Raw genomic sequence first — 13,131 nt, 5'->3', positions numbered from 1 at the left:
AGCCGAGGCCAGCACGTCGCATACGTCCATGGTCCTTTGCAGAAACACTGCTGTACTTATCAAAGACAAATATCTTCTTACCAGGTAGAGGACAACCTGGTTTTGATGGACTTACCTATGACAGATGCATTACCTTTCGATGGCCAAACAATGTGGTAAAGAAGCTGTCGCATGTCAACGATGGTGATCTCGGGTAGCCTTGGTTGTCTTGTCTTCACACACAGTTTGCGAGCCAGAGGTGCTTTGCTACCTTTCCTCAAGATGCCATACTCGTCGATGAGTGAGGGCGGTATGAGACACAACTCTTACTGGAAAATGGGTGCTAGCTTCATGTGCCGCTGTTGTCCAATGGTCAACAGCCTGAGGAAGATAGTTTCTAAGTCGAAGATCATTTTGTCTCCAACTCTCACACCTTTCTGAATGTGTTCCATGGTCTTGATGGGGCTATAAATGGTTCCATGGGATCCTGATGGGAGGGATGTCCGGAAATCTGCAGCGATTTTTTTCGCCTATGTCGACTGATTCAGCGACATTCACCTCAGCATCAGGGGAACAGAATTTACCATTGACGATGTTGTAGAGGTGTGGTGACCCATTCTCCAATGGATGAGACAGTTTGGACAGTTCAAGCGAGATTCGACATCGGTCATCTGCATCCATCTCTCTCCTTTTTTTCCCTCCTCCTTGTGACGTGGTCCTCTGCATGTGTAACTTGCTTCAGCTTGATCTTTGTGTTCAAGGACGATGGGATAAGGGTAGATGTGCTCCATGGTGTCAGAGATGTAGGCAGTGATGGGAAAATAATCAATCCACTCTGTAACCCTTTCTGGAGATCCCTTGAGACCACCCTTTCCTATTTGAATGGCAGTTTGCTCACCAAACTGATCAGAGCTCACGCCATTCCAGTAACCCTCTTGGTGACGACATACAAATAAATTTTATCCCAAATCACAAAACTGCCTCCAGATATCGATTCCTGAGGTCAAAAATATATGAAAACACATATCGTATGCGATTGGAAGTTAGTTGGTTAAAAAGTCATAATCCACCGCCATCCGAAGCGGCCATTTTGGATTTATGCTAATTACGGGATTTCCCCTAGGTTACCGATCTGGCAACGAAGCTAAATTTTCTCTATAGAACCATATTAATAAGAAACCATCAAAAAACAAGACACTTCTCACAACAACAAGGTCATCAATCTGGCAACTAGACTATTAAATGATTGTTGATTTCCTGCAGATGAGTATGGTGCTGCTGACATTTTATGGCATGCTTGCTTCCATTGGGTTGGATTAACTTCATTCTTCATCATGACTTTACAGGTTTGCTTCAAGATGTGAAGGTTGAACCCGATGATGAAGAGCTCTTGGACTCAATATGTGGTGAGTGAACTTGTCTTGTTTTTCTTTATAGAATCTTCAGAAGATGAAGATTTACAATATGAATTGCATTCATGCTTTTTAAAGCTTGTACTCCAATTATTGGTACAACAAATAAAAATTGTATTATTATAATTATAATTAATTATCATTATATTAATTATAATAATTATAATTTGAATTGTAATTAATTAATTATAATTATTGGTACGACAAATAAAAATTTTATTATTTTAGTTATAATTAATTATGATTCTATTAATTATAATATTAATTAATATTAATTCTATTCATTATAATTTTAATTAATTATAATTATTGGTACTGTATATTCTAAAATAATACTTGAGAGTAGACAATGCATAGAATGATATGTTATGGGTTTTGGAGCTCGCCTGTTTCAATTTTGCTTGTTTGAACTTCCTTTTTCTACCCTGAGCAATATTTCAGATACCCGTCCTCCATCCCTCCCATCCCTCCCACCCCTCCCCTATCCCTCCCCCATCCCTCCCACCCCTCCCCCAATTGCCCCCTTTCCTCTCACATTTCTTGTGCTCAGCTATGCATTTTTGTAACTGTTAAAGTGATTGCACATTCAATCAGGTACAGTCAACTCTTGTTAATTGCAACAGTTACAGATCATTTGAAATGGCGAAATTATTTTGAGTATAGGTTACATGCACAATGCACATTGCCCGACAAAATCTCTCGCAATGTGTGCATTTCACATAAAATAACCGTTTAAATACAGTGTGCAAGATGCCATGATTATTTATTATACAGTACAACACTGCAAGCAACAGAAAAAGGGTTGTTGTTTGTTTACACAGTTGCCAAGGCTTTTTAAATATTGGAAGAACAGAAGGCACAGCATTGTAGAGCACCATGAAAAGACGAGACTTACTGAAAGTGAAAGGAGACAGGGTCTTGTCAGGTCAAGAAAATCTCAGTGGGGGAGATAGGAGACATAATGTGGTCACGGTGGGTGGGTCATTTATAAGGACTGGAAGAGACAAGATCCACATGCAAGGGAACAAGGGGATATATGAATGGAGGTGAACATCAAGCTTGGACTTGGGGAGGATAAGGTAAGGTGTTCAGGTCAAATGTGTGATTATGGAGGCAGAGAGGTCAGAAGGTGTGAGGAACAAGTCCTCAAAATATCGAGTCACAGGCCATAAGGAAATCATCTTTCCTGCCGTGAATGAGAAGCACACCCTGAGACTTGGCTTTGTTGTGAGACACGATTGACAGGAAGTGAGGAGCCACATTCTATGACACCTCCAGATGAAGGCCTTGTAAATTTCCATAACCTGAGGATTGCAGAGGAATTTCTTTGCCATGCCAATAATTTCAACGTTGGGGGTCGGCATTGGAGGCCATGATGTAGACATTCAGGGTAATCTCATGTTTGCATTAAAAAAAAATGAAGGGGTTGGAGGTATGCTTCATTGTTGTACACCTTAATACACTGCCAGAGAGTAGGGAGAGGATTAGATGAGGGGTGTTTGGAAAGGGCTCCATTTAAGGTGTGTCGCAGAAAAAGTACGAGTGTGGCTACTTCTGCAGGAATCTCAAATATTATTCACCAGTGGGGTCACCCGTGGGAATCCCACGGGCATGGACGTGTGTGACATTTGGACATCTTGATTTGGATGCTGCACATTAAATTTTACGAAATGGTTACTGGCAATTCATCAGATCCAGAAATGGTGTAATGAACACAATTTATTTATTTCACATAATATGTGACCCCTCACTCCTCTCCACCTGACACTCTCCTCTCTCCACCCTCACGCCTCTCCAATCCCACTCCTCCTCACACTTCCCTCCAAAACTTCCTCACACTCCTCTCCAATCCCTCACACTCCTCTCCAATCCCTCACACTCCTCTCGAATTCCTCACACTCGCCTCCAATCGCTCCTCACTCTCCGCTCCAATCGGCCTTCACTCTCCAACTCCTTGCTCCTCACTCTCCAACTCCTCGCTCCTCACTCTCCAACACCTAGCTCCTCGCTCTCCAACACCTAGCTCCTCGCTCTCCAACACCGAACTCCTTGCTCTCCAACCCCTAGCTCCTCGCTCTCCAACCCCGAGCTCCTCGCTCTCCAACCCCTAGCTCCTCGCTCTCCAACCCCTAGCTCCTCGCTCTCCAACCCCTAGCTCCTCGCTCTCCAACCCCTAGCTCCTCGCTCTCCAACCCCTAGCTCCTCGCTCTCCAACCCCTAGCTCCTCACTCTCCAACCCCTAGCTCCTCGCTCTCCAACCCCTAGCTCCTCACTCTCCAACCCCTAGCTCCTCGCTCTCCAACCCCTAGCTCCTCGCTCTCCAACACCTAGCTCCTCGCTCTCCAACACCTAGCTCCTCGCTCTCCAACACCTCGCTCCTCGCTCTCCAACCCTTAGCTCCTCGCTCTCCAACCCCTCGATCCTCGCTCTCCAAAACCTCGCTCCTCACTCTCCAACCCCTCGCTCCTCGCTCTCCAACCCCTCGCTCCTCGCTCTCCAACCCCTCGCTCCTATCCAACCCCTAGCTCCTCACTCTCCAACCCCTAGCCCCTCACTCTCCCACCCCTAGCCCCTCACTCTCCCACCCCTCGTTCCTCGCTCTCCAACCCCTAGCTCCCCCTCTCCAATCCCTAGCTCCTCCTCTCCAATCCCTAGCTCCTCCTCCAATCTCTTGCCCCTCGCTCTCCAACCCCTTGCCCCTCGCTCTCCAACCCCATGCTCCTCGCTCTCCAACCCCTTGCTCCTCGCTCTCCAACCCCTTGCTCCTCGCTCTCCAACCCCTTGCTCCTCACTCTCCAACCCCTTGCTCCTCGCTCTCCAACCCCTCGCTCCCCTACAAAGCCCTAGCTCCTCACTCTCCAACCCCTCGCTCTTCGCTCTCCAGCTCCTCGCTCTCCAACCCCTCGCTCCTCGCTCTCCAACCCCTCGCTCTCCAACCCCTAGCTCCTCGCTCTCCAACCCCTAGCTCCTCGCTCTCCAACCCCTAGCTCCTCGCTCTCCAACCACTCGCCAGTCGCTCTCCAAACCCTCGCGCCTCACTCTCTAACTCCTCGCCCCTCACTCTCCAGCCCCTCACTCTCCAAATCCTTGCTCCTCACTCTCCAACACCGAGCTCCAAGCTCTCCAACCCTGAGCGCTTAGCTGTCCAACCCCTAGCTCCTCGCTCTCTAACCCTTAGCTCCTCGCTCTCCAACCCCTTGCTCCTCGCTCTCCAACCCCTAGCTCCTCGCTCTCCAGCCCCTCACTCTCCAAATCCTTGCTCCTCACTCTCCAAAGCCTCGCTCCTCACTCTCCAACACCAAGCTCCTCGCTCTCCAACACCTAGCTCCTCGCTCTCCAAAACCTAGCTCCTCGCTCTCCAACCCCGAGCGCCTCGCCCTCCAACCCCTAGCTCCTTGCTCTCCAACCCCTAGGTCCTTGCTCTCCTACCCCTAGCTCCTCGCTCTCCAACCCCTAGCTCCTCTCTCTCCAACCCCTAGCTCCACTCTCTCCAACCACTAGCTCCTCCCTCTCCAACTCTTAGCTCCTCACTCTCCAACCCCTAGCTCCTCCCTCTCCAATCCCTTGCTCCTCGCTCTCCAACCCCTCGCTCCTCGCTCTCCAACCCCTCGCTCCTCGCTCTCCAACCCCTCGCTCCTCACTCTCCAACCCCTCGCTCCTCGCTCTCCAACCCCTCACTCCTATCCAACCCCTAGCTCCTCACTCTCCCACCCCTAGCTCCTCGCTCTCCAACCCCTAGCTCCTTGCTCTCCTACCCCTAGCTCCTCACTCTCCAACCCCTAGCTCCTCTCTCTCCAACCCCTAGCTCCTCACTCTCCCACCCCTAGCTCCTTGCTCTCCAAACCCTAGCTCCTTGCTCTCCTACCCCTAGCTCCTCGCTCTCCAACCCCTAGCTCCTCTCTCTCCAAACCCCTAGCTCCTCTCTCTCCAATCCCTAGCTCCTTGCTCTCCAACCCCTAGCTCCTCCCTCTCCAATCCCTTGCTCCTCACTCTCCAACCCCTAGCTCCTCACTCTCCAACCCCTAGCTCCTCACTCTCCAACCCCTAGCTCCTCACTCTCCAACCCATAGCTCCTCACTCTCCAACCCCTCGCTCCTCGCTCTCCAAAACCTCGCTCTTCGCTCTCCAACCCCTCGCTCCTCGCTCTCCAACCCCTCGCTCCTCACTCTCCAACCCCTAGCTCCTCACTCTCCAACCCCTAGCTCCTCACGCGCCAACTCCTAGCTCCTCACTCTCCAACCCCTAGCTCCTCACTCTCCAACCCCCAGCTCCTCACTCTCCAACCCCCAGCTCCTCACTCTCCAACCCCTAGCTCCTCGCCCCTCACTCTCCAGCCCCTCACTCTCCAAATCCTTGCTCCTCACTCTCCAACACCGAGCTCCAAGCTCTCCAACCCCGAGCGCCTAGCTGTCCAACCCCTAGCTCCTCGCTCTCTAACCCTTAGCTCCTCGCTCTCCAACCCCTTGCTCCTCGCTCTCCAACCCCTAGCTCCTCGCTCTCCAACCACTCACCCCTCACTCTCCAACTCCTCGCCCCTCACTCTCCAGCCCCTCACTCTCCAAATCCTTGCTCCTCACTCTCCAATTCCTCACTCCTCACTCTCCAACACCAAGCTCCTCGCTCTCCAACACCTAGCTCCTCGCTCTCCAAAACCTAGCTCCTCGCTCTCCAACCCCGAGCGCCTCTCTCTCCAACCCCGAGCGCCTCTCTCTCCAACCCCTAGCTCCTCGCTCTCCAACCCCTAGCTCCTTGCTCTCCTACCCCTAGCTCCTCGCTCGCCAACCCATAGCTCCTCTCTCTCCAACCCCTAGCTCCTCTCTCTCCAATCCCTTGCTCCTCGCTCTCCAACCCCTCGCTCCTCGCTCTCCAACCCCTAGCGCCTCGCTCTCCAACCCCTCGCTCCTCACTCTCCAGCCCCTCACTCTCCAAATCCTTGCTCCTCACTCTCCAATTCCTTGCTCCTTGCTCTCCAACACCAAGCTCCTCGCTCTCCAACACCTAGCTCCTCGCTCTCCAAAACCTAGCTCCTCGCTCTCCAACCCCGAGCGCCTCGCTCTCCAACCCCTAGCTCCTTGCTCTCCTACCGCTAGCTCCTCGCTCTCCAACCCCTAGCTCCTCTCTCTCCAAACACTAGCTCCTCTCTCCAACCCCTAGCTCCTCCCTCTCCAACCCCTCGCTCCTCGCTCTCCAACCCCTCGCTCCTCGCTCTCCAACCCCTCGCTCCTCGCTCTCCAACCCCTCACTCCTCGCTCTCCAACCCCTCGCTCCTCACTCTCCAACCCCTCGCTCCTATCCAACCCCTCGCGCCTCGCTCTCCAACCCCTCGCTCCTCACTCTCCAACTCCTCGCTCCTATCCAACCCTTCACGCCTCGCTCTCCAACCCCTCACTTCTCGCTCTCCAACTCCTCACCCCTTGCTCTCCAACCCCTCGCCCCTCACTCTCCAACTCCTCACCCCTCGCTCTCCAACTCCTCGCCCCTCGCTCTCCAACCCCTCGCTCCTCGCTCTCCAACCCCTAGCTCCTCCCTCTCCAACCCCTAGCTCCTCCCTCTCCAAACCCTAGCTCCTCCCTCTCCAACCCCGAACTCCTCACCCTCCAAACCCTAGCTCCTCACTCTCCAAACCCTAGCTCCTCACTCTCCAACCCCTAGCTGCTCACTCTCCAACCCCTAGCGCCTCACTCTCCAACCCCGAGCTCCTCGCTCTCCAACCTCCTCGCTCCTCGCTCTCCAACCCCAAGCTCCTCGCTCTCCAACGCCTCGCTCCGAGCTCTCCAACCCCTCGCTCCTCGCTCTCCAAAACCTCGCTCTTCACTCTCCAACCCCTCGCTCCTCGCTCTCCAATCCCTCACTCTCCTCTCCAATAGCTCCTCACTCGCCTCTCCAATCGCTCCTCACTCGCCTCTCCAATCGCTCCTCACTCGCCTCTCCAATCGCTCCTCACTCGCCCCTCCAATCGCTCCTCACTCGCCTCTCCAATCGCTCCTCACTCGCCTCTCCAACCCCTTGCTCCTCGCTCTCCAACCCCTCGCTCCGCGCTCTCCAACCCCGAGCTCCTATCCAACCCCGAGCTCCTCACTCTCCAACCCCTAGCTCCTCACTCTCCCACCCCTAGCTCCTCGCTCTCCAACCTCTAGCTACTTGCTCTCCTACCCCTAGCTCGTCGCTCTCCAACCCCTAGCTCCTTGCTCTCCTACCCCTAGCTCGTCGCTCTCCAACCCCTAGCTCCTCTCTCTCCAACCCCGAGCTCCTCTCTCTCCAATCCCTGGCTCCTCGCTCTCCAACCCCTAGCTCCTCCCTCTCCAACCTGTAGCTCCTTCCTCTCCAATCCCTTGCTCCTCACTCTCCAACCCTTAGCCCCTCTCTCTCCAACCCCGAGCTCTTCGCTCTCCAACCCCTCGCTCCTCGCTCTCCAACCCCTCGCTCCTCGCTCTCCAACCCCTCGCTCCTCGCTCTCCAACCCCTCGCTCCTCGCTCTCCAACCCCTCGCTCCTCGCTCTCCAACCCCTCACTCCTCGCTCTCCAACCCCTCGCGCCTCACTCTCCAACCCCTCGCTCCTATCCAACCCCTCGCACCTTGCTCTCCAACCCCTCGCTCCTCACTCTCCAACCCCTCGCTCCTATCCAGCCCCTCGCGCCTCGCTCTCCAACCCCTCACTTCTCGCTCTCCAACTCCTCACCCCTTGCTCTCCAACCCCTCGCTCCTCACTCTCCAACTCCTCACCCCTCGCTCTCCAACTCCTCGCCCCTCGCTCTCCAACACCTCGCTCTCCAACTCCTCGCTCCTCACTCTCCAACCCCTCGCTCCTCGCTCTCCAACCCCTAGCTCCTCCCTCTCCAACTCCTAGCTCCTCCCTCTCCAACCCCTAGCTCCTCCCTCTCCAACACCTCACTCCTCCCTCTCCAACCCCTAGCTCCTCACTCTCCAACCCCTAGCTCCTCACTCTCCAACCCCATAGCTCCTCACTCTCCAACCCCTAGCTCCTCACTCTCCAACCCCTAGCGCCTCACTCTCCAACCCCTAGCTCCTCACTCTCCAACCCCTAGTTCCTCACTCTCCAACCCCGAGCTCCTCGCTCTCCAACTCCTCACTCCTCGCTCTCCAACCCCTCGCTCCGAGCTCTCCAACGCCTCACTCCTCGCTCTCCAACCCCTCGCTCCTCGCTCTCCAAACCCTCGCTCTTCACTCTCCAACCCCTAGCTCCTCACTCTCCAACCCCTAGCTCCTCACTCTCCAACCCCTAGCTCCTCACTCTCCAACCCCTAGCTCCTCACTCTCCAACCCCTAGCTCCTCACTCTCCAACCCCTAGCTCGTCGCTCTCCAACCCCCAGCTCCTCGCTCTCCAACCCCGAGCTCCTCACACTGCAACCCCTAGCTCCTCACTCTCCAACCCCTCACTCCTCTCCAATTTCTCGCTCCTCTCCAACCCCGAGCCCCTCACTCTCCAACCCCTAGCTCCTCGCTCTCCAACCCCGAGCTCCTCGCTCTCCAACCCCTAGCTCCTCGCTCTCCAACCCCTAGCTCTTCGCTCTACAACCCCTAGCTCCTCGCTTTCCAACCCATAGCTCCTCGCTTTCCAACCCCTAGCTCCTCACTCTCCAACCCCTAGCTCCTCACTCTCCAACCCCTAGCTCCTCGCTCTCCAACCCCTAGCTCGTCGCTCTCCAACCCCCAACTCCTCACTCTGCAACCCCTAGCTCCTCACACTGCAACCCCTAGCTCCTCGCTCTCCAACCCCTCACTCCTCTCCAATTTCTCGCTCCTCTCCAACCCCGAGCCCCTCACTCTCCAACCCCTAGCTCCTCGCTCTCCAACCCCTAGCTCCTCGCTCTCCAACCCCTAGCTCCTCGCTCTCCAACCCCTAGCTCTTCGCTCTACAACCCCGAGCTCCTCGCTTTCCAACCCCTAGCTCCTCGCTTTCCAACCCCTAGCTCCTCGCTCTCCAACCCCTAGCTCCTCGCTCTCCAACCCCTAGCTCTTCGCTCTACAACCCCTAGCTCCTCGCTTTCCAACCCCTAGCTCCTCGCTTTCCAACCCCTAGCTCCTCGCTCTCCAACCCCTAGCTCCTTGCTCTCCAACCCCGAGCTCCTCGCTCTCCAACCCCTAGCTCCTCACTCTCCAACCCATAGACCTCGCTCTCCAACCCCTAGCCCCTCACTCTCCAACCCCTAGCTCCTCTCTCTCCAACCCCTAACTCCTCTCCAACTCCTAACTCCTCTCCAACCCTCATCGTTGTTGCAGCAGCATCCTGTGCGAGTCTGTGATCACGTTCGTCGAGGGTCTCGTTCTCCCGTTTCGTTCTTTTTCTTGCTGCAGTCTAGTGGGGTCACCCTTGGGAATCCCACGGGCATGGACGTGTGTGACATTTGGACATCTTGATTTGGATGCTGCACATTAAATTTTACAAAATGGTTACTGGCAATTCCTCATATCCAGAAATGGTGTCATGAAGACAATTTATTTATTTCACATGATATGTGACCCCTCACTCCTCTCCACCTGACACTCTCCTCTCTCCAGCCTCACGCCTCTCCAATCCCACTCCTCCTCACACTCCCCTCCAATACCTCCTCTCCAATATTTCCCCACACTCCTCTCCAATATTCCCTCACACTCCTCTCCAATCCCTCACATGCCTCTCCAATTCCTCACATGCCTCTCCAATTCCTCACACTCCTCTCCAATTCCTCACACTCCTGTCCAATTCCTCACACTCCTCTCCAATTCCTCACACTCCTCTCCAGTTCCTCACACTCAACGCCATTTGCTCCTCACTCCTCTCCAATCAGTCCTCACTCTCCAACCCCTCGCCCCTCACTCTCCAACCCCTCGCCCCTCACTCTCCAACCCCTAGCTCCTCTCTCTCTCCAACCCCTAGCCCCTCACTCTCCCACCCCTAGCTCCTCGCTCTCCAACCCCTAGCTCCTTGCTCTCCAACCCCTAGCTCCTTGCTCTCCTACCCCTAGCTCCTCGCTCTCCATCCCCTAGCTCCTCTCTCTCCAACCCCTCTCTCCTCGATCTCCAACCCCTAGCTCCTCCCTCTCCAACCCCTAGCTCCTCCCTCTCCAATCCCTAGCTCCTCCCTCTCCAATCCCTTGCTCCTCACTCTCCAACCCCTAGCTCCTCACTCTCCAACCCCTAGCTCTTCACTCTCCAACCCCTCGCTCATCGCTCTGCAACCCCTCGCTCCTCACTCTCCAACCCCTCGCTCCTATCCAACCCATAGCTCCTCACTCTCCAACCCCTCGCGCCTCGCTCTCCAACCCCTCGCGCCTCGCTCTCCAACTACTCGACAGTCGCTCTCCAACCCCTCGCTTCTTGCTCTCCAACTCCTCACCCCTTGCTCTCCAACCCCTCGCCCTCACTCTCCAACTCCTCACCCCTCGCTCTCCAATTCCTCGCTCCTCGCTCTCCAACACCTCGCTCTCCAACCCCTCGCTCCTCGCTCTCCAACCCCTCGCCCTCCCTCTCCAACCCCTAGCTCCTCACTCTCCAACCCCTAGCTCCTCACTCTCCAACCCCTAGCTCCTCACTCTCCAACCCCTAGCTCCTCACTCTCCAACCCCTAGCTCCTCACTATCCAACCCCTAGCGCCTCACTCTCCAACCCCTAGCTCCTCACTCTCCAACCCCTCGCCCCTCGCTCTCCAACCTCCTCGCTCTCCATCCCCAAGCTCCTCACTCTCCAACACCTCGCTCCTCGCTCTCCAACACCTCGCTCCTCGCTCTCCAAAACCTCGCTCTTCGCTCTCCAACCCCTCGCTCCTCGCTCTCCAATCCCTCACTCTCCTCTCCAATAGCTCCTCACTCGCCTCTCCAATAGCTCCTCACTCGCCTCTCAAATTGCTCCTCACTCGCCTCCCCAATCGCTCCTCACTCGCCTCTCCAACCCCTCGCTCCTCGCTCTCCAACCACTCGCTCCTCGCTCTCCAACTCCTCGCTCCTATCCAACCCCTAGCTCCTCACTCTCCAACCCCTAGCCCCTCACTCTCCCACCCCTAGCTCCTCGCTCTCCAACCTCTAGCTACTTGCTCTCCTACCCTTGCTCCTCGCTCTCCAACCCCTAGCTCCTTGCTCTCCTACCCCTAGCTCGTCGCTCTCCAACCCGTAGCTCCTCTCTCTCCAACCCCTAGCTCCTCTCTCTCCAACGCCTCGCCCCTCGCTCTCCAAACCCTTGCTCCTCGCTCTCCAACCCCTCGCTCCTCACTCTCCAACCCCTAGCTCCTCGCTCTCCAACCCCTCGCTCCTCGCTCTCCAACCCCTAGCTCTTCGCTCTACAACCCCTAGCTCCTCGCTTTCCAACCCCTAGCTCCTCGCTTTCCAACCCCTAGCTCCTCGCTCTCCAACCCATAGACCTCGCTCTCCTACCCCTAGCCCCTCACTCTCCAACCCCTAGCTCCTCTCTCACCAACCCCTAACTCCTCTCCAACTCCTAACTCCTCTCCAACCCTCATCGTTGTTGCAGTAGCATCCTGTGCGAGTCTGTGATCACGTTCGTCGAGGGTCTCGTTCTCCCGTTTCGTTCTTTTTCTTGCTGCAGTCTAGTGGGGTCACCCTTGGGAATCCCACGGGCATGGACGTGTGTGACATTTGGACATCTTGATTTGGATGCTGCACATTAAATTTTACAAAATGGTTACTGGCAATTCCTCATATCCAGAAATGGTGTCATGAAGACAATTTATTTATTTCACATGAAATGTGACCCCTCACTCCTCTCCACCTGACACTCTCCTCTCTCCAGCCTCACGCCTCTCCAATCCCACTCCTCCTCACACTCCCCTACAATACCTCCTCTCCAATATTTCCCCACACTCCTCTCCAATATTCCCTCACACTCCTCTCCAATCCCTCACATGCCTCTCCAATTCCTCACACTCCTCTCCAATTCATCACACTCCTCTCCAATTCCTCACACTCCTCTCCAATTCCTCACTCTCCTCTCCAATTCCTCACACTCCTCTCCAATTCCTCACACTCCTCTCCAATTCCTCACACTCCTCTCCATTCGCTCCTCACTCCTCTCCAATCACTCCTCACTCTCCAACCCCTCGCCCCTCACTCTCCAACCCCTCGCCCCTCATTCTCCAACCCCTCGCCCCTCACTCTCCAACCCCTAGCTCCTCACTCCCCAACCCCTAGCTCCTCTCTCTCCAACCCCTAGCCCCTCACTCTCCCACCCCTAGCTCCTCGCTCTCCAACCCCTAGCTCCTTGCTCTCCTACCCCTAGCTCCTCGCTCTCCAACCCCAAGCTCCTCTCTCTCCAACCCCTAGCTCCTCGCTCTCCAACCCCTAGCTCCTCCCTCTCCAACCCCTAGCTCCTCCCTCTCCAATCCCTTGCTCCTCACTCTCCAACCCCTAGCTCCTGACTCTCCAACCCCTAGCGCCTCACTCTCCAACCCCTAGCTCTTCACTCTCCAACCCCTCGCTCTTCACTCTCCAACCCCTCGCTCCTCGCTCTCCAACCCCTCGCTCCTCACTCTCCAACCCCTCGCTCCTATCCAACCCATAGCTCCTCACTCTCCAACCCCTCGCACCTCGCTCTCCAACCCGTCGCTCCTCGCTCTCCAACTACTCGACAGTCGCTCTCCAACCCCTCGCTTCTTGCTCTCCAACTCCTCACCCCTTGCTCTCCAACCCCTCGCCCCTCACTCTCCAACTCCTCACCCCTCGCTCTCCAACTCCTCGCTCCTCGCTCTCCAACACCTCGCTCTCCAACCCCTCGCTCCTCGCTCTCCA

At 55.4% G+C, this 13,131-nt stretch overlaps 1 protein-coding gene across 4 annotated transcripts in view; it reads left to right on the top strand.

Moving 5' to 3' along the window:
- The window catches only part of LOC137423906 (uncharacterized), a 62,093-nt gene that overhangs the window by 21,858 nt on the left and 27,104 nt on the right, over positions 1–13,131 (top strand). For all 4 annotated transcript variants that reach the window (XR_010983817.2, XR_010983814.2, XM_078771782.1 and 1 more), the window contains one exon: positions 1,326–1,385. Coding sequence is in view for 2 of the 4 variants with exons in the window: in XM_078771782.1 (XP_078627908.1) it covers positions 1,326–1,385 (60 nt within the window). In the remaining 2 variants the exon portion in view is untranslated. The remainder of the gene's footprint in view (positions 1–1,325; positions 1,386–13,131) is intronic.

Source organism: Myxine glutinosa, chromosome 1 (assembly GCF_964187855.1).
Source record: "Myxine glutinosa chromosome 1, kmMyxGlut1.1, whole genome shotgun sequence".
NCBI classification, from domain to species: Eukaryota; Metazoa; Chordata; class Myxini; order Myxiniformes; family Myxinidae; genus Myxine; species Myxine glutinosa.
The sequence above is the reverse complement of the archived record's forward strand: the minus strand, read 5'-3'. Positions and strand labels throughout refer to the sequence as shown.